The sequence below is a fragment of the Cyprinodon variegatus genome, unplaced genomic scaffold, assembly GCF_000732505.1.
Source record: "Cyprinodon variegatus isolate N-32 unplaced genomic scaffold, C_variegatus-1.0 Scaffold85, whole genome shotgun sequence".
Lineage (NCBI taxonomy): Eukaryota > Metazoa > Chordata > Actinopteri > Cyprinodontiformes > Cyprinodontidae > Cyprinodon > Cyprinodon variegatus.
In genome coordinates, this window is record NW_015150538.1 from 679889 (window position 1) to 702532 (window position 22644).

At 34.5% G+C, this 22644-nt stretch overlaps 1 protein-coding gene across 5 annotated transcripts in view; it reads left to right on the forward strand.

Annotated features, from left to right (window-relative positions):
* Positions 1 to 22644, forward strand: part of mctp1 (multiple C2 domains, transmembrane 1) — a 168708-nt gene that overhangs the window by 68692 nt on the left and 77372 nt on the right. For 4 of the 5 annotated variants that reach the window (XM_015373329.1, XM_015373325.1, XM_015373327.1 and 1 more), the window contains exons 3-6: positions 7783 to 7925; positions 9512 to 9591; positions 12451 to 12562; positions 17664 to 17702. In XM_015373329.1, coding sequence (XP_015228815.1) covers positions 7783 to 7925; positions 9512 to 9591; positions 12451 to 12562; positions 17664 to 17702 — 374 coding nt within the window. The remainder of the gene's footprint in view (positions 1 to 7782; positions 7926 to 9511; positions 9592 to 12450; positions 12563 to 17663; positions 17703 to 22644) is intronic. The other variant, XM_015373326.1, reaches the window with a different exon arrangement.

Genomic DNA, 22644 nt, shown 5'->3' on the forward strand with positions numbered 1-22644 from the left:
AGTTCTAATCAATTGATGCTTAAAACTGGTAAGGTTGAGCCCTTTTGTTTTAGGTTCATCTTAGGATTATTTTGTCTGATTTCTGTCTGTAGAATTGAATAGAACATAATAGATAAGATCCTATCGGTACACTGGTGTTTCACATAATAAAAAACTATTTAGCAGCAGAAATTGAGACCTTTGTATTGCAGTATTCATATGCACTGCCGTCTTGGATATGTGAAGTATTTTACACACATTTTAGTGCACATTTACAGAATAGCATCACACAATTCTGTTGCTTATGCTAATCTATTTCAAATACTTTATTTAATTCCATTTGTTATATTAAATGTCAATTCCTTTAACCATTTCAAGGCATTTTACACAAAAATGCAAATAAAGAAAAAAAATCATACGGACAAATTTAGAGTCAAGTCCATGCATTTGTGTTTATCTTAACTATCAGACAATATAGTCAAGTTTAGCAGATTATTTAAAGTAAAATGCTTATTTATCTTAGAATTTCCAGAAGATTGCATCAAGTCATGTGCTTTCAATATCCATCATCCTTGATGACCATGTAGTCATAGTTTACTGTTGCTTACATTGGTCCAAAGATGACGTCTGTCCTGTCTCAATATTAAAGTATTCTTATAATATAATTTTAATTTCAGATTATATAAGATGTTTTTTTGAGGTTGTTTCATTATTTATGTGATGACCTGGTTGTTTCTTGTACATCAGCCTGCCTCTGTCCTCCCTGCATTACAAACAGCTATGACACAGTTGTGCCTTTTCTGTAGTCCTGCTCACAAATTACAATTCTTGTCATACAACTTGTCATTTATCTTTCCGCAACAAATTTGATCTTGGTCTCTGACAAATTTCAAATCTGAGGCTTTCTTCTTTTAAATCTGGTAGGATAGCCCAGCCTAAATCGAGTCTGAACAATTTAAACAAGCCTGCTGTTCGCTGAGTGGTTGAAATACTGTAGATGTTATTGTAGTAATTAAATCTCTTGTCAGTGAAACTAGCAGAGAGGGGGTAAAAAAGAAGAAAATAGCTCATTATTTTCACAGCAGGAATCCAGTTAATATGGTATGCATTATCAAAATGCATGAGCACATTAGTGGTGGAGTACACTTGATTTTAAGTCAGCTATATAAGAATATTCATAATTCAAAGGAGTCCCTGAGGGAACTCTATGTTTGGGACAGGGTGACTATTTAATGGTGTTATAATGAGAACGAATCTGACTGACCCATTTCGTTGTAATTGAGGATTTGCCTAGGGGCTATTAGTTCATGCTGAATTTTAAGACTGGACTGTTGTGTCTGTAAACATCCGATTGAGTTGGTTTGGTGGTAGCAGTTCTATAAAAAGATTTTAAAAAATCAATGTCTAAGCATTTCCTATATATTTTTCTGTTTTTTTTCTTGTAAAATGGGTTCTCTGTATTTGCTTTTAACAGGACCATTACATTATCCTCAGGGCTCAGGTGTCTAGAACGGCAGGCAGGTTTTCCATCTAATAGACACAGAGAGCAGTCGTTATGGTTGTTTTCTATTAGGTGTTCAGAGGATTTAAATGTGTGGTTGATTATGTTCTCTGTTGAGAAGACACTCACTAAAAGAGGGCTTCCATTTGCTTTCAGATGTGTGTTTGCACCACACCCAATGCAAAGTTACCTGCTGTGTGCTCTTATAAACAGATTTATTTTTAGTTTTGGCTACTGGTACACTGATTTGTTATGACTATCAATAAAAGCCATCTAAAATTGAAGGACGCATTGTGTTTATTAAGTTTCATTTTGTGTTTTATTAGTTTTAATACTATATTGTTGTGGTTTGGGTAATATCTAAAACGAATCTGGTTCCACGGTCTATTAAGCCAAAAAAACAAAACAAAAAAAACAGATTATACCTCCTTAGTTTATTTAAATCATCAGAAAAGTAAAAGTTGACCATTGAAGCTCCAATTATCCGGAGAAGTGGTTTAAAAGCTGCATTTTAGGAAGTGAAAATAATTTCTTATTTTAAGTATAGTTGCTAAAATGTGTTTCGTTTAAATTAAGATAGTACGTACAAGAAAAGTTCTAAGTGACTATTGTGATGTTTGTGTTAGAGCAGCTTAAAACATCTAACTTATCTATGAAGTTTAATAAAGATGAATTTTGAATAAATAACTGATAAAGTACTTTGGACCCTAAGACAGATCAGTAACGATTTGCTTTTTCCTATGAAATGTGTGTCAATAGAGTCCCAGCCAATATTTGATTTTAGTGGCATTATCTACTGATGAAAATCAAAAATAATTCAGGTTTCATTTGAAGATAAAATTAATTTCCATGAATCAATTACAGAGACAAAACTACTATTAGCTTTCTGAATTGTTAAATTATATGTGGACTGAAATTGTCTTTAAATTAGTGTAAAATACGTTATGCAAGTGAATGCAGCACAGTAGGATGTATGAGTTTCCTGAGGCTGCTCCTGCTAGCAATACTACTAATTAAGATGGAAAAGGATATTGAGGATATTATGGAAATTAAACCCAACTTTTAAAACCTGAGGCTAGAGGATAATTGTTATCAAATGAGACAATCTGACCAGATGATAGAACAACCAGCTGAAAATGTGATGCATACAGTTGTGTTGGTTCCTTTTAATTTTGCTTCATTTCTTTCTTTTTGGGTAATTATACTGGGCAAAGAGGCAAAAAGAAAAACATTTCATCCGGAGGATGCTAACCTCTGCAGTACAAGCGCGATAAACCAAGTCAACTACAGTGTAGTCTTCCCTTATCTCTCTACTGTGCAGATTTAAGGGAAACATAATCCAGGAAACTACGACTTTTTTCTTTTTTTAATGCTCTTTTGTACTATATACACTCTTTTTATATTGTCTGTCGTATTTTTATCTTTAATGGCATCTTGCTTTAACTCTTTGTGCTTTATATAAGCTACTGGAAACAGAATTTTCCTGAAGGAGAAAAAGCTGAGTCTAAGTTTAAGTCTATAAAGTTGTATTTTCCATGAAAAGCAGTGGATGCTTTAGAAGAGAGTGAAGTGTAAAGTTACAGCATTACTTGTCGTTGACATTTTTTGTAATCTTTAATTCATGGTAGAAATGACTGTATATCACTAGAACAGAAATCATTAATTATTGATTTATTCAACAAACAAAACTTTGCTAAATGCTCCCTTTCACTGTTTGTGAGACATGATCCAAGATTCTGTGGCAGAAAAAAAAAAGTCTGCTAACAAAATTCTTTACTACACACGTACAAAAATTCAAAGGAGTGTCGCACTGAGCTCTCACTCAAGGCTCTCTGTGGTTGCAGCTTAAACAGGCAACCAAAGCACATCTATCATAGATATATTTTCCTTTCAGAAAGTTCACCAACTCCTTGGTCTTCCTCTTCTTCTATTGGTGAATAAATCTCACCAATATAGGAGGATGTCTTCCTTAGACAGTTACAACCTGCACAGGACTTTGACTTGTGAGTTTGTGGTGTGTCTATGATCAATAGCTCCAGAAAACGATATTATCTTAAAATCAAAATATTGCAATTACATGTTAAAAAGGTTTAACAGATTTCAGAATATTCAGAATCTTGCATAACTCCAACTACAGGCTTTAGACTTATACTATACATTGTTAAACCCTTCCTAAACCCTATAAAAATGTTTGTATATCTGGAGCGTGTAACAAAAGTAATTTCCCTCAGGGATTATTAAAATATGTCTGATTTTGATATATGTATATGCATATGTATAACTATAAATCCAAATAAAGCGATAAGAAGCACCACTGACTCAAGACTGTAAACCGTTTCCTATACCTGAACATTTATACCAACAACAATTACCCTCCAAGTGTGTTGGTGACTGACATATGTACTTTTTGCACCCAATCTTTCCTTACACAGAGCTTCCATTTCATGCTCTCATTCCCCCGGAGTGGATCACAGCCCTTGGCGCCATTGTCTATAAAACAGCCATGTCAATCATTGCTCATTCCTCTAGAGCTTATTGATCTTACAACAATCTATGTGTAATTGATCCAAGCACCCACTAGCCCTTGGTGGTTAGTGCATCACTCGTTGCATTTGCATCACTGTCGAGATAAGTCTCTCCAAAGGTGTGAATGCTTAAAAAAAATTGGACATATTAAGTAAGTGGATAGCTCTGGTTGTTTTCCAAGAATGTTCTTCCTTTTCCTCCTCTGTGCTGGACCCACTCCTGCTCATTTTCATCTTCCTCCCACACTGGCAGCCTTTTCCATTTCATACTGTTCAGCCTGTGTGTGTTATGGCCCCATAAAGCCAGCTCTGAGGGATGCAGAACCTGTGAGTCAGTGATGTGTGTCTGGTTAATATTGACCCACTGAGGCACAGAAAGACAGAAACATGTATATAAAAAAAGGATTTCTTCTGAGGCAATAGTGTCTTCCGGGAGGGATGTGGTTTGGGATCAATTAGCTTTTGTTCTTTAACTTTTTCCCTACAGAAGCAGCACAGTCCCACAGATTTCTGACTCTTCTTCTTTTCTTCTCTTGTGCATTTTTTGTCTCCCGCTGTAGCTTCTTTTCAGATATCTGTCAACAGCAAGTTTAAGGACAAATATGTGTGACTGTAATAGCTTTTGTCTGAGAGCAGAAGTGCACATATCTATGTGGATGCTTTCTAAACGTGAGGAAATGACCATCTTCTCCCAGCAGGCCCCTGTCAGCACATATGCTGTTCTCACATCAAAGCTTTGGTAGCAGCATAACATCAATGGTCTTTATTCAAGCAAAGCGGACCTCATTTTTTGCTTTGGGTCTTTCTGTTTTTATGACTAAAAATATTTCCCCGTGCCTGTTCAGAGATTTATGATGGTGTAAAAATATGAACTGTTGACATCATTGGGCTTTTACTGCCTTTTTTAAACACCATCAAGCTAATTATGTAGGAGTGAGTTATTATCCAATTAACAATCAGCATAGACACTTTCATACTTAGACAAGAAGTGCTTAAACAGTAAGACTCATCTTCAGTTATTAGAAAATAAGTTTCCTATGCTTATTTATTGTATCTTTATTAGTGCCTCACAAAATATTGATACTATTTGAAATTATCCTCATTTAATCCCATTGCAAACACGAACTCTGTTGTTATTTATCTGGATTTGCAATTACAGGCTGCCACCAAGAAGTTCATCATTGTAAAGTGGAAAGAGTATACATTTATAATTTTGTCTATGAAATTTGGTGGTGAATATTTGCTGTAATCTAGGTAGCTCCAAAATGGCAAATAACACAACAGTTCTATTTAATTTTGTTTGATTGATTGTTTCTCCTTCACCTGAAATGCTTTCTTTAGAGGGAGAAGTTCTGACAGTTGAAGCTGTTTATAATATACTGTTTAGCAGATCTGTATTCACATGCAGATTGGAGTCTCCTAATAATAGGTCTGTCTGCTTCTCTGAGATATGTTTGGCCACTAATAAGAAGGACTCTTAAGGGTTTGCAGGTGGGTAGTTATCAGGTAAAATTATGAAGTGTATATCTGTTACAGCTGAAAGTAGTACAGGGCTTCCTCCAAAGAAAAATAAATGAAATGCAAGAGCACTGAATGAGGCCACTTAGGAAAAATAAAAGCAAAACAACTCCAAACAGAAGGAGGGGCCTCAGTTTTCAGCTTTCAAAAGCATATAATCCAACCAATTTAATCACTTCCTTGCCAATTAACACCATGTGACCACAGGTCCTGCAGTCTGCTAAGCTCTCACTATCAACTAATAGCTCAACAACTTGCCCAAAATGTTATATATTTATTTATTTTATACTAGTTTTATTTAGTTGTTTTTCCTTAGTCTGTTATTTATTTATTTTTAGCATCCTGTGTTATTTCTTCAGGACAAACCTTGGAAATCATCATTTGCCTTTAATTTGATGAATTTACAAGACTAGAATCTTTTATTTATCTTTATGTTTTTTATGTTTGTTTTTATGTTTATGTTTTTTGCACACAAAAAACAACAAATAGGATTTATGCTATTTATTGCATTTTTATTGCTGAAAATGTTATTTGATGAACAATTTCCCTAATTAGCATATTAAATAAATGAACATTAAATTGAACATTTAATGAATTTCCTATTAAATCAGTAGGTTGCAGAGTCACCAAGGTTTTTTAGAGAAAGCCTTTAAGTCTAATTGTAAAGTTAGTGTTTTTTTTTATTTAATGGTGAGCACATTTTATCTAATAAATATAATATATACAGTATGGTAAAGGCTCTCAATAGGATTTTGGTCAGGACTTTTGATGTACCCTGTAACAGATTATGCTTAATAATCTATGATAGCTCTGGCTGTATGTTAAGGGGGAAAGGGAACCTGGGCTCATTCCTCATTCTTTTTCTTTTTAAGCTCCAAACATTTCTCTGTTGAATTTAATTAGCTTGTTTGTTCCTGTTGAACAATGTAATTACTACAGCATAATGCTGCCACCATGATTCACTGAGGGAATGGTGTGTTCAGAACAATGTTCAGTTTATTTCATCCTTAAATTCAGGTGAGCTTCTCAAATCTGAGACTTTAGGACAATCCTACCATCTAGTGGTCAAATACTGCCTCTGATGATGCTACTAAAACAAAACAAGAAAGGCATGGCAAATCAGAGCTTTAAAAATAATTATAATGCCTAAGTATGAATGGTAATACACCATTGATAAGACAATGCAAATACCTACACTTACCCAAACTTTAAACACCTAATTGAGACGGTTTCATTTGAAAATCCCTTATAATTGTGTGTAGGTTGGAGAATCTCTAGTTTATTTTGTTATAGAAAAATTGGCCCTGTATGAAAGGCTTTCAAAGTTGGCAATAATGTTCTTAAGTTGGAGAAGATTTGCTGAAATTTCATCTTTTTATTTTTCGTGTAAAGGAAGCATGTTGCTCAGTTTTGGATTTTTTCACATGTAGAAGCGGGGGATGTCAGACTCCCTGGTGGCAAGTTAAGGGTCCCATGGAAATTATAAATAAGATGAAAAGAAAAGAACTAAACATAAAATGTGGGGAATGCATCTAGTCGGAGGTGGAAGGCAGGAGGTAGAATTGTTGACGTAAATCAACTTAATTCAGTGAGAATAACTGGTTCTAAACCCAGGAGGGATCAGGACATAAAAAGCTAATAGAGAAATCAATGAAAGTGAGTTGAGTTGTTTTCATCCTTTTCTATTTTATTTTATTTGTTATCATTTCTGGTGTAACAGATTTAATTCAATTCCGTTTTTTTCTATAGTGCCAGTTCTCAACACACGTCGTCTCAAGGCACTTCAGAGAAAAATTCAAGCAGATCATACAGTAGGATTGGTTGAAAGGTTTCTATCTAACGAAAACCAGCCGATTGCATCCACTTATTGATTCTCTACCACCAAGCATGCTTGTAGCGACAGTGGAGAGGAAAACTCCCTTTTAACAGAAAGAGACCTCCAGCAGAACCAGGCTAAGTGTGAGCGGCCATCTGCCGAGGCCAACTGGGGCTCAAGGAGAAGGAAGCAGAAATACAAAAGCAATAAACAAGCAATGATCTAAAACTACTTTCTATGTTTGAAAAGGTTCTGTTTGGGAAAGAAAAAGTTCAGCTTTCAACCAGTTAAACAGACCCAATGATAATATAAACTCCCCCCCCCAACTTGCTTTGCAAACTGCATTCACCCTATTTGGTTTTGTTTTATCCATTTTTTCATAGTATTGTTTGTTTCTCTCTAACGATTTTTGTTACTGTTTGCCTTTTTACCCCCATCTCCAGGGACCAGTGACCCATATGTGAAGTTTAAAATCGGAGGGAAGGAAGTGTTCAGAAGCAAAACGATCCATAAAAATCTAAACCCAGTGTGGGATGAGAGAGTCAGCCTTTTGGTGGAAACCCTCAGGGAGCCGCTATATGTCAAAGTAAGTCAGTTTTTGACCTTATCTGCTATAAGGCTAAAATATACACATTAATCTTCTATGGTATAATACTGTAGATTAGGTGGTTTTATGTGTGTGTTATTTATTTTTTTCACAAGGTTTAAAAGACTGCCAATAGTATTTTGGGGTGACTTTTATTTAAACACTCTCTGTTCTTAATTGCCAAAATGATCCAAAATAAAAGTTAAAATGCATCTTAAAGCTACAGTGTGTAATAATTACAGGGATATACAGTCAGAAATGTAATATATTATACATAACTATGTTATTTATCATCATCTACGAGCTCAGCCTCTTAACCTTAATATTTGCGTTGCCTTAGAATTCGTTATTTATAATTACATAGGAGCGGGTCTCGCAGCCATGGAGGCAGACATCTTTGCGCTACGGCAGCGCAGAGCCAACAACCTAGCGATTGCGAGATCGCCAAAACGTCACAACGATGTAGAAAAAATAACGGGTATATTTATTATCTTAAGTCTACATGAAATCTATACCCTACACAGACTAATGAAATATTATCTGTAAAATTATCTATGTAAACAAACCTCATCACTTGAGAAGGTAGGTGATGCGGACGTCGTGGAAGACATTTTGTCCCGTAACGCTCGCCGTACTGTTGGGGGGGAGAAGCGGTGGGGTGGAGATGTTCATGTTGCTGCAGTCTGCAGTCTGACCGCTAGATGTCGCTAAAAGTTACACACTGTAGCTTTAAGTAAGAAAAGTTTTTTGGTTCTCTATTTTACTTCTTACTTCTTGTTTCGACTTAAGCTTGACAGTTATTTTGGAATTTTGTGATGTATTTGGGATGTTTGGTCTTTATAATAAATCCTACTTTATCTCGATCCGTTTATTTTGTTTGTTTTGACTGATTGTCTAAAAGTTAAGCAACTATTCTAATGACAAGTAGATAAAAAAGTGATACAAATGATAAAAAACAAAACTTAAACATTTGCTACCAAAACACAATTCCAAAGACCCTGCCCTCCAAACATAATTCAAGTCACTTATTTAATTTTTTAGGCTGTTATAACATTCATGTTGTTCCGTGGTATGCCTGGTAATGATGTTTTCTTGTAAACATTGGGCTTGGTTAGATTTTTGTTAATTATTTGGTAATCAGTTGAGAAGAAGGATGTTTAAGCTTTTAGTGTCTCTTTAAGTGTTGAAGGTCGTTCACTTTAGAAACTGGGCTTGGACCTGCGACCTTTTAATCCCACAAGCACTTATCTTAAAAGATCATTTCTGGCTTTAGTTTAAGCTCCAAAGCTTCTGTTTACTGCAGAAATAAATACAGAAACTATAACCTATATCTCTCTTTATTTGGCTTCTTTGCAACTATTAGAACTCCAGCTTATCATTAACTGAACACAATTTGAAAAGTGTGAGCATATTTAGCTTTAGATTTGATCCATGTCTAAAATGTTTTCAACATGAAAGTGTGTTTTGGACAACAGTGTAATTTGGTTGTGAATTAATCTCTAATTTTTATATGGAAAAAAATATGTCCAACATTAGAATTGAAATAATGTTTGTGTTTCATTCTGATCGTTTGTGTCTTTCTGTAGGTGTTTGACTATGATTTTGGACTCCAGGATGATTTTATGGGCTCAGCGTATCTTCATCTGGAATCACTCGAACATCAGAGGTTTTCTTGTTGTTGTTTTGTTTTTTTGTTCCTATTGCTTTGAGCTTTCTTAATTCCTTTTTTCACACAGATTATATTTTATGTATTGACCTTGGTGATTCTACAGAGAGCTTTAAGCAGAAATACTAAGATTTAGGCTGCTTTCAAATATTTTATAATTTTATAACCACCTTTTCATATCTGTAGCACTTTCTCTTACTATTTCATGTTACCACTGAAACAAATAAAGATTTAAAATGTAATAACTCCATTTAGTCTGATATCTCAAAATAAAATATGATTTACTCTGTTTTAACCTGACCACTGTATAAATGCGGCGGTTCTGTAATTCCTTAGAAGTTGTTAAAGAACATTAGTAAACAAACATGACAGCAGGTTTAAATCAGGATTAGGTTAATTAACAATATCCAGACATCTCATTTAGTTCTGTTCAATCATCTAAAAATGCAAAGATTATGACTACAAAACTTTCAAAAAGATTTTCCTAAAACATACCAGCAAATCAAGGGGAACATTATTCAAAGAGGCAGTTCAGAACTGGAGAAATGTAAAGTCTGGTAAGTTTAAGATAACAAATCACCAGAAACTCTTTGTGAGATGTGATTATCTTACATTGGACTTTTCGATCCATCATACTGAACCAAAAGATTTAAATCATTGGTGCCAAACATCACACATGGAGCTGGACGGCTAAACTGATAGAGAAAGCAAAAGGACAGAGAAGTAGAGAGGGGCCAGTGGTTATTTAGGAGAAGCTGCAGAGATACAGCGATCAGCTGGAAAAATCAGTTTACAGCTAAACCATCTGGTAAAAGGTCTGCAAGGGAAGATTTTATGGAGGAAAATTAAAGCTCAGTTTGCACTTTATATGAATGTGTATACTTGACATATAAATACATAACCTCTACCAAGGCAGAGGAAATAACATGTTTATGAGTTTTTGCTTTGGGAGGTCTTGCACCTCGTTCTTGACACATCATCTAGACAGAACTTCTATGCTGTTTTTCAGAGTAGGGGGTATCTATGAGTTTTTTCTGAGAGTTCTGCACATAAATGCCCCACCAGAAAGAGCTGTGTTGTTGTTCTGTCCACCCTGAGTATGCATTGGTGTTCAGCAAACATTTAAAAAAAGATGCACTGAACAAATGAGACATAAATCTAATCTCCATTCTTCTACAATACAAAAAAAAGATCTAACACTCTGTATCCCCCTGTGTGTAGAACTTTTTATTTTTATTTTTTTGAGTTTTTGCAGCACTAGAGGTTCATTGTTTCATGAGTAGACTGATAGGAAAAGGGGTATGAGAGAGGGGGAGAGACATGCAGCAAAGGACCACAGATCAGATTCGAACCTAGGTCACCAACATTGAGGACTAAGGCCTGCATACATCAGTCATGCGCTTTAACTGCTGTGCTACCTGCATGCCCCATATTTGGAATATTTATGAGTTTGTAGCTGTAAAGAAGGCAGATAAAGCAAATGGGACTGCATTCAAATGCATGTTATACTCTGCAGATTCATATCTAAATGTTCTTTAAATGTATTGTTCCATTACAGTCTTTGGTTGTAACATGACATAAGTTGGGAAGTTCAAGGGAAATAGTTTTTGGAAGACAGTGTAGACTAACTTCAGTCATTGTTAGGTTGTCCTTTGCTGCCCTCTTCTGGCAGACATTTGCAGGTTGCTTCACAAGGAAATTAAAGAATCACAAGAGTTAAATAAATTAAATAATAATTTAAAACCCTGAAGCACATTTCACTTTACTCAGAATTTTTGTTTTTTATCTGCCTTATATTTGTGAAGAATACAGGATTTACTATGGAAAATCAAACAAATAAAAATAAAGATCAAAACCAACCTATTCCACTGATGAAGCAATGGAATGGGTAAATGTTGTTTTAGGCCTATTCAGCAGCCAACATTTAGACTTAATGTTGCACAGATGTTCCCAGATGTTGTGCTTCTGTCTTGTTCTGTGTATCTGAAAGAGAATATGGCTTTAGCTGCAATCCTCTGTAATAAACAGGCAAATTTTATGCATCTTATTGTGAGAAAGTCATAGCTGCCTTAGAGCAGATTTTAAAATTTTGGTGAGCCGTTTTCAGATTGTGTTTGTTGACTCAAGGTTGCTCCCATTAGACCCTGTGACTTAATTGAAATATGGATATTGTTTTGTCAGTGTTTAAGTAGGGCTGAAACAATCAGATTATTCATGATTAATTGATTGTTGTATTAGTCATCAACTAATTTAGCAATCAATTAATCATTAACTGGAGTATAGAGACAATAAAACATGCCTTTAGCTGTCAGAGCAACCCACTCAGAACGGTTAATGTACCAAGATTTTTAAAATATATATAAACATTTTGCTTTTAAGATAATAAAAAAAAGTTTTTTTGTCGACAATATGCTCTATCCAGAACCCCTTAAGTGGGAAAGTAATAGTTTCACCAGGTTTCATTTAGTAAAATGATTGTTTAATGAACCTTTAGTAATTGAAAAAAATATTGACAGATTAATGGCTTTGCAAAATTATTGTTAATTGAAGGTGATCAGGGATATTCCTTTAATCATGGTGCAGTTTAAATACTTATGTTTTTATTTTAGTATTATGGCCTCACTGTAGTCAGATCTTTTTGATAGAGGTGTACTGAAATTCTTGAACATTTTTATTTTTTTATTTTAAAGGCTATTTTTGAGAAATTTTAAGAAAAGCTGTTATGATGACGTAAGAGCTTTTTGTCTGTCTAAAGTTCTTTGTTTTTATATAAAAGTCTTAAATGATGCACTGCTTTGGCTCTACATTATTCATGATAAAGTTTAGCACGTTAACATTTTAGACTCTCTATCCTCGCAGGACGTTGGATGTAACTTTGGAATTGAAGGATCCACAGTATCCTGAACATAACCTGGGGAGCCTGGAACTCGCCGTCACTCTGTCACCAAAGGAGGGAGACATAAAGGATGCTGTAAGACATTCAAGTTTAATCTGTGGGGATTTCTTTGCTCATTCTGCTTTAATCCAACTGTTGTCCTCCATGTTTTCTGGACATGTTGGCCAATTCTTATCCAACCTACATCACAATCGGTAAAAAAAAAATAAAAAAAAACTAAGCAAAACCTAAACACAGTAATTTCTTCTTTTTGTTAATAAAAAAAAAATCTCATAAAGCTCTGTTTAATCTTTGACATTGGAAAGATTATGATTGCAATCCATCCACCTAAACATTAATCAGTTTATGTATTATTCAAAGAAGCTGTGCTCTCAACATATCCTACCTTTTCGGACGACTGGCACAGAGAAAGCCTGATCAAGTTAAGTTTAAAGTATAACACAAACTGTATACAAGACAATAGAACATGCACCAACCAGATGAGACCAAAATTAGACTATTCTGAGCAAAATGTTATGTGTGGCAGAGGATAAACACTTTGCATTATCCTGAACACACCATCCCACAGGTATAATATGCTAGTGAAAGGATAGTATGTTGTTGGAATGCTTTTCTCCAGTAGGGCAGGACAGTTTATATACAACTGGAAGAAAGCCTGTTGGAGGCTGTGAAATAGTTGAGACAGGGATTATCTGGGACTGGGAATATCGCAGAGCAATTAACAGGAATCCAAAAGACAGACGGTCCAAAAAACTAATCATCTTCAATGCTTTCAGTAATTTCATTTGTGAAAAAAGAGAAAGTCATCTAGCATTCAGTCCACTTTTTAGATTTTGTTGGCCTATCATATAAAATTAAAATATGTATGTATAAAGTTTATGGTTTGCAAAAGTTTAGGTGTTTTGGATATGTTTGTATATTTATAGTATATTTTGCAGTGTTAAGGTAACACTTTAAGTGCGCATTTGGTCACACTCTGAATAAGTGTTAAATTAACTCTCTACATAGTGTTTATCTTACTCCAGTTATTGTGGTAATAACTGTAAAAGAGTCAATTTACTTTGACACTGCATAGCCTATTTAACAATGTTTAATTTACTCTGTATTTACACTGCCAGATTCCACATAAGTTATACTACTGACAAAATCCATAAACATGATTATAAGTTGATAAACTGTTTTACCACATATGTGTAGCACATGGAGCTGATATTGAACTGGAGAGTGCTGCCTTACTTTAGCTGCAGGTTCTGGAAACATTACAAGTCAGAAAACGCAAAGGCATAAACACAAGAGTTCATCAACAAAAAATTTGGATGTTCAAAGAGTAGAAGATCTTCTTTCCTAATTATTTGTGTCTCATGCCTCTGCGGATACACTTAGTGATTCAGTTGCATTTATTTCTGTTAAATTATTTGTTTGTTTAATTGGATTCTAACATGCTCTGCTCCAATCAGGACAGTGTCATGAGGGACATATTTTATTCCTTTTGATCTGATGTCTTAATTCTGCTGCTTTTTCTGGGCTTTGGTTCACACAGCCCCCGTTTGACAAAACAAATAAACTCTGTTTAGGTTAAGCATCATTTTGGATTCTGCTACTGTTAAAAAAAACATACATGGCAACATCTCTGATGCCATCTAGTGGTGTGAAAAAGAATAACAAAATTGAGATTTTTTTTTTTACATTTTTACAAAACTCATGAATCAGCACCAGGTGACTGTTTAGCAAACTATTGGTGTGCAAAAGTCTTGAGCCATTCTTCATTGAATTTTTTTTTATATTTTGCAGAAAAAAAGCAAACTGTTCTGCAATAAAGAAATTATCTTTAGCAGAATATATTTCTAACCTTTGTGTTTTATTTTTTACAGATAGATGAATGAATCAAAGAAGATCTTATTTAATTATGTATTTATTTGCTCTCTGTAAGTCATATAAAACAGATGAATCAAATGTCCAATAGAGGCGCTTTAACTCAAGCACACACGGTATTTTTTTCCCTATGCATTACAGACAGCCTGCTAAATTCAAAACAAGAGCCTAAACCATTAGGAATTTTCATCCGTCACTAATAGAGTTTCACAGTTTTATCAAATCCTTTGGGTAAAACGATATAAATAAAGATTTTAGTCGGTAAACCTGGGTCCTTTTCGTTTGGCTTGCAGACTGTTATTATTTCACAGGGCTTTTGCTAAATATACCACAGGTAAATCATAACTTTTTTAATTCAGTAAAGGATCATAAATGATCCTTCTTAACGTGATGCTCTGTACCTGTGATTAAGTGAGCACACGTTTTGTGAAATATAAATTTTGCATATATACCCACAGTGTCCAATCATAGAAAGGGCATTGAAGACGAAGAAGTAAAACCGTAACGGTTCGCAGATCGAAGTTCTGCTGAGCAGCAGAATTAAAGGACCAGTAAAAGCAAAGCAGTGGGAAATAAGTTACAACAGCTGTAAATAATAACAGAAGTTACACAGAAGAAAAAATAATAAAAAAATATATTAAAAGAAAAATCATTTAATCCGAAAACAGTCAATGAAAACTACTGATGGACACAAGCGGAACAACGTATGAGTTTAATGCCTTATATGAGTTTGCCATCAACCAACACAATGACATTCAGCTAAATGTCCTTAGCTATAAACATGCACTCCTGTCATCCCTTCATCGCACCTCCTGTCTCTCTCACTATGCATAAACGTATGTAAAAAAAATGATAATCTGACAGTCAGACAGACCCCAAACATTTTAGTGTGATAACTAAGCCAAGGAGCGGCCATGGAGGGAAATGACTGCAAGTCTTACCGTTAGAGGTGCCTTACTGAACTTTCTAATTATTTTCTGTTCCAGATGTTTATTTAGTAGCTTGATCTCTAACTGTTCTTTCCATTGATAAAATACCAACAAATTGTCATCTGGATACTGACATAACAGCTGCAGGTGTAGTGACAAATAGTTCAGTCATCATAAAAATGAAAAAGTATAATTTTAGAGTTACATTGTGTCATGATGTAGCCTAATAACATGGACTATTGCCTCTAACTAAAACAAATGTAGTCATTTAGTGAAAAACTAGCTTTGGATAACAGCTGACTGAGACGTTAAGAGTAGTCTAAATTTGTTCGTACCTGAGAGAAGATTAGAGGTAGCAAAAAAAATGGTGAAAGCAACATTTTCTCTTAAGTCACTCATATGAAAGATTTAACAACTAAGTTATTGGTACGGACGGTTATTGCTTTAGAACCAGTGATTCAGATACAAATACAAAATGGTTCTAGTTAATATTTAGCTGGCATTTATTTCATTCATGGGAATTATTAGGGTTTAACAGACTCATATATGAATAAGAAAAATAATCCTCTTTACAGCACTAATTCACAACAAATGTTCTCTTTTAAGGCACTTTACAAAACAAACAGATGTGGCATATATCCAGAAAACTTCAGTAAAATAACTGCAATAATATGAACAGGCAAATACTCTCATTAGGCGCTAGTTTTTCAAGGAATATTGTCAGTTTCATGTAATTATGTTAATGTCTAAAGCCTTTTCTAGCTAAGCCAAACCAGCAGATTTGGACCAAGTCAATAACTTGGCAGTCCTCATTCTGTGCATGCAAATAGCGAATAATTTATAAATGAGAGCCAAAAAGAAAAGTTATGCAAAAGAGATACATGTTTGAACGTTTTAAGTGTTTTTGCACACTTGAGGTTACATTTCAGTAATTTTAATAATTATATTTTTGATCAGATGCCTGTAAATTAGTTCAGACGTTTCAACTCTTAATACATGATCTTACAGGCACTATGCTAAATAAGTCTGTTTAAGCTGCAAAGCTTACTGCTGAAAACTGAACTTTCACCTTACCATGATAAGATAGTTGTGGGTGTTCAGAGTCAAATACAAAAAACTATTAATATATAAGATCAAAAGGCTCAGTGTTTTCAGGGGATCCAGCTTTGAATATTTAAAGTTAATTCAGGTAATAAAGCAGTATAATAACCACTGATTCTTGAGTTGTCATTCTGTACAATTTATAAGATGTCTGATTAGCAGCAACCTTAGTTTTAAGTACACAGAACTTACTGCTGGCAGTATAAGAACAGCTAAAAAGCACACAATGTAACGCACAATAGTCCAAGGCAATTTTTATAAGGGAATGTTAAAGGTATGCAAGAGGACTTTTCTCAGAAATTAAGTGTCCAGATTCATCTAAAATGACTTAATTAATGGATGGCATTCTTGCACTTAAGTTTGGAGGAAATATTATAAGTGCAATCAAGAATGTTTTTCATTTGAAGGACATAAAAAAAGCTATTATTGTTCAGGAGGATTTGAAATATCTGTCTTTCCAAAATAAATATTGTTACATTCACAGAAACGTTTTCCTGATAAATATTTTTTGTTAACGTGTACATGATTGACTGCAGTCAGATAAAGAGGTGTTTGTGTTTAGGGACTGTTGGACAGTGTCGTGGATATTATTTTTTATTTGACAGCTTTTAGTGATTCCTATCGCTACATTTTATTTAAATAAAAACGTAAAAACAAGATGAAAAACTGACTGATAACACAAAAAAACTACTTTGCAGGTTACCATTCCTTTCTTATTAAATGCTATTTGAATGAAATATCTATGGCAATAAAAAACCTAACTGAGAGCTGATACCGGTATAAGAAAGGTGAGGTTTGAGTAATGTAAAACATGGATATACTATAGTTAAAGCCTGGTGCAGGACCACAAAGGTTTTAAACTTTGAAGGGACCTGTTAAAATGAAAGACTCACCAAAATTAATGCGTCATCACAGTATTAGCTCATGAAATGGACAAAAACTGGCTCTCTAGTAATCTAGTATCTAGTAATAGATATGAGTAAAAAAGAGTATAAATGAAGGTAGATATGCTGTGGGCCTTAATGTAATTTCGAGTTTGCTTAATGTAAATGTGTCATTGTCTATGCATGTCTTGCTATAAAACTAAACCATTACACCATGTAATATCTCTGCTTATACACTTTCTGCTAACTTAACCTGCATGATGCGACTTCACCTACTTCCCTCATCTAACTCTTTGCTTCAGGTCAGGGCGATTATGTAAACCTGGTGCCCTTTACCCTTAACAAGAGAACAGTAGGAGGCATTCTGTAACCGCTTTGTCTCATTTACAGACCATGCTTTTGAGAAGAAACTGGAAACGAGCTAGTAAGGTAAACTTAACCAGCATGTAACTCACAAAAACCTGTGATTCTGCTCTAACTCCACTACCGACCGCACTGCACCTCGCCTACCCTTCTTTACCGGTGTCTCGGTACATGGATGGAGTCTCCCCCCGCCCTATCCGTCCAATCCTCCTTTTCTTCCTTCCACAATGGTTTTGGCATCCATTTTATTCTCAGTTCCCATTGTTACGTGCTTATTTTTCACAAGCTGCAATATGCAGTCTGCTCAAGCACAGAGGGCATGCACATGTTTTGGTTTTGGTTACTTGTGCAACAAAAGGTTGCCCCTGTCCTGAAGGTTGACACATCAAGGGTGAAGGAAAATGATCAAAGATCCTGACCTTATCATATATTACTTTATTTTAAATCTGCAAGTTGCTGTTTTCAAAGCAAGTTTTGATTTTGTTAAAGAAGAGGAAAGAAAATTTGATGTTGATATTTAGCTTCTCATTGTATTGCATTAAATTGGATATTTTTTAGGCCAAGAGAATTACACAGTGAATACCAAACTGCAAGATTGAGATGTTGCCCTGTTATATCTTTATTTTTGTAGGTTTATTTCATTTTTATTGTTCTGACCCATAGTAAGAGTTTTCAAATGATGGTTTCATCCTCTGGGTGGAAAATAGTTGTCCAAACCAACATGGCTCTATGTGAAACCAAATCACTGGAGGTGCTCCATTTACTATATGAAAAGAGGTCAGATACAGTACTGTCCCATGTGAGGAAATACGTATGTCACATCTTAATAGAGTATATAGGAAAACCTGCTTGTATGAATATTGTCTGATTTTGGTGACTATAACTACCATCAAACATTAGTGAGAACTGTCTTGTCAGATTAATGTTTAAAGACTTTATGTCACATTATTCCCGTCCAGAAGATTCAAAGCAGTTCCAGAGAATCACACTACCAGCAGTGTGTCAAGTGGCAGTATCATGTGCTTTGTGTTAGTTTTATGCTGGATTTAAGTGACTACAAGGATTTACCTTTATCTCATCACTCCACAGATGTTTTTCCGGCAAGTCTTTGGCAGCATCAAAATGCTTTTTGTCCTGTTTGTTTGGGCAAGCAGTGGTTTTGGCCTTTGAACTCTCCCAGGGATGCTGTTTTTGCCCAGTTTCTATCTGGATGTTGAGGTACCACTGACATTAATTGACTCAGATGGTTCTGTCCCTGCTTCGTTGAAGAGTAATCATGTTTATGGGTATATGCAGTGTTTTTTCTTATTATCTCTATTTGTGGATAATGGGTCTCACTGTGGTTGCTGAAGTCTCAAAGCCTCAAAAGTGGCTCTATAACCTTCATCAGCACAAATATATAGTAGATAATTTGTTTCTGATCTGTCCATAAACATTTTAGACTGATAGTGGGTTGTTTCTTGAGAACTGAGTCCACCTCATGTTGTTTACATAGTTTCTTGCTTTTCCAGGTGAGTCAGTATTAACTACAGATGGATGTTGCTTGTTAACCCAACTGAAATAATGTGACTGATCACTTTAACACTTAATTTAAAACTAAAGTCATATAAATTTTTTTACTAAGAAAAAGCTGATTTTTTTTCTTTTATAAAATAAACTCAAGGCTATTTTCCATTTACCCTGGTAACATTTGTTTGATGATAAATTATGTTTTAGTTAAGTAAAAAAACAACAAATGAAGAAATCTATCGGGTAGCAAACACTTCTCCACTGTCCTGTGATAAAAAATTGTCAACATCTTTTGAAAGTGTGTGTTTCTCCACCTTTGATGTGTTCGACATATTGCAGACTTTGTGTAAGAAAATAAGACAGTTTGTTTGTATTTAGGAGTATTAAAGAGTTTTGCTCTGCAAACAGCTGGGAAATATAAAAATCTGCTTTTAGGGAATTGATTGTAACGAATTATTCCACTTTGTTTTACATCAGTTACAAATATAGTTTTGACTTTATTTCTGTTTTGCATATTGCCATACTGCACATGAAATAAAGTGCTGCCTTTTTTTTTGAGTGTTCGTTGGGTTTTATTGCTGTCAGGTTGAATATAAAGCATGCTGATTGATACTCCTGCCTCCTTTCTGTTCATGCATGACGTTTTAACTGTGTTTTTTCAGCCTTATTTGGCAAAAAAAAAAAAAAAAATCATAAAGACAATTTTGGGTTCAAAATTGAATCAGCTTCATTTTACCAATGTTACAGTAAACCTCTTGTGTTGTGAAAAAGGAGAAAAGGTGTTTTATTTTCACAAAGTACTACCCCTGAATCAGATTGAATGTGTCTAAAACTTATAATTAATTTATTTGCTGAGTGTGCCAGGTCGGATTTGAGCACACAAGCGTCTATTGTTTGTTTTTTTCTTTCTTTCCAAATATTTTAAAGCACCATAACTGGACCAGTATATGTGAGAGTAGCTGAAAAAAAGTTAGTTTGAGCTGCTGTTTTCTGCCTCCCCATCTGCTGGACTGTAAACAGCTCATTTTTATTTTTATTTTTATTTCATTTTATTCAAACAATCATTTTTAAACTGTTAAGGAATTTCTTATTATATACATTTCCCTAATTATACTGAAACATAAAGGAAGGCTTTCAGCCTCTTAGTTTCACTCTTTGGTTCATAACTATTAAACTTTCTCCATTTTGTCATGTTATAACAGCATCAGTCTATGTATTTATTGAGATTTTATATCAAAGTCTAGTAAAAAGTGCTGTGTTATTAGGAAAAGGACGGACGATTTAAATGTTTTTCCTTATTTTACAGGTAAAAATGTAAAAACTTGGTATCCCAGTTGGTACTTACAGCCACAATCTAGTGAAAATACTGCTACAAATCTTTAGGAGCTATCATTCATAATTTTTTTTTTAGTCCAATTGAATTAGAGCAACCCTGAGCAAGGACTGATTACCCTGTCTGCTTTCAGTTGGATAAGGGTCCAACCTTTGACTGGACCATTTTAACAAATAAGTTCCTCTAAACACTTCCAGTATGGTATGGCCATTATGTTTGGATGTCATTCTACAGCAATCTCAACTCTTCTGCAGTGTTTTTGTTCAGTAGGGCTGAAACAATTAATCGAATTAATCATGATCAATCGATTATTGAAATATTTGTCAACTAATTTATTAATCGATAAATTATTAATTGGAGTGTAGAGACTCTAAAACATGCCTTTAGCTGACAGAGCAACCCGCTAAGAGCAGTAATCATGCCAAGATTGTGAAAAAATATAAAACATTCTGCATTTAAGATAACAAAAAAAAAATTTCGTCTGTCAATATGTTCTAACCAGAACTCCTTCAGTGGAAAAGTTTTAGTTTTACCTGCTTTAATTAGGTAAAAAATCTTCTTTAAGGAACTTTTGGCTACCTGATTATTAATCCATTAATCGCAAAAATAAATTAATAGATATGCAAACTAATCGTTATTTGCAGCCCGAGATTGCTCTGTATTTAGCTCCATCCATCTTCCCTCTAATCAGCTTCCCTCTCCTTAAAGAAAAAAACTAGGTAATGCAGGCCGCTTCCCCACGGTGTGTGGGGATGTCATGTTTAGAAAGATGTGCAGAGATACACGCAGGTGGACACACACAGGTTTCTGAAAACATCTGCCAACAATGTAGAGTTATAAAAAGGAGCTCAATAGAAATAAATTCACTGCACATAGAAACATTCTTATTTAATTAAACTCTGAAAATCATACATCCTTTTCTTTTAACTTTATAGTTATGCACCTCTTTGTTTTTTGTACGAATAAGTAAAAATCCATTAAATCATACTGAAACTTTTCGTAAAAACATGACAGAATATGAAAAAGCTTAATGAGTATGAATATTTTTTCAAGAAAATGTCAATAAAAATACAAGTATAAATGGGTCATGGACTGTTATGACCAAACACTGACCTCATCATTAGCATACAGTAGCAAGTGAGCAGAATTAATGGAAGATGTGGGAGTTACTGCATGGCAGAGATGACTTCATTGCAGGGAGCTATTCACAACTGTTTAATGTCTGGAGAATGGAAATTAAGAGGCTCTGTCTCCAGATCAAAGGCCTGCACTCACGAGGCAGGGTTTGTTCAGAGTTTAATGAAATTCACCCGCAAAACAAAAGCTATGCTAATAAAGTCTGCCTAACGAGGAAGGAGGAGAGGGAGTGAGCTAGGGAGGGAGGTTTGTACATTTGCTTGAAAAATAAATAGCCTAGATTTTGTTTTAGTGAAGGTTGCTGACATGATTCAAAGAGAGGTTAAATAGACCTTTATAAAAGCTAAAAACAAAAACATGAGAGGGAGGAAGCGGACCTGGAGAACATAGAAGAATCAGTCCAGATTTCAGTTTATAACACAGAATCATCAACATAAAGGTAGTACAGTTTAGAACCATCCCCTAAATGATTAGACTTAATTTTTTAATTAAGTCTAATCATTTTATTGACTGATGGACTTGCATATGATATTAACCATGGTGCAGTCTTGCTTAATTCCTAATGTTGCAGATAGTAGAAATACATTTCATATTTAGCTTTTTTTAAACATTTCGACATATGTTTCTACTACTAGGATTCCATCAGAAGTTCTCTATTTGGTTATTTACTATAACAGCATGATTAAATGATTTAGGTCTGCAGCTGGTAATTGTTTTTCTTTTTTTTTTCTTTTTTTCAACCAATTAATCTGTTGGCTGTTTTTATTTTATTTTAAGAAATTAATAATCTGTTAGCAAAACAGTACTTAAAAGACATTTATTTTTTATTGTTTGGCATAATTTGAGGCAACTGAAGCTAAATCTGGATAGATCATATTTACTTAATAAATGTTTTTTCAGCTTAAATGCAAAATGCATACATTTCTTTAAACATTTCTAGCCTTATTAGTGCTCTGAGTCAGTTTTCCTTTCATCAAGAGACACACTTTAGAGTCTCTATACTCTAACAAAGGATTATATCATATATTA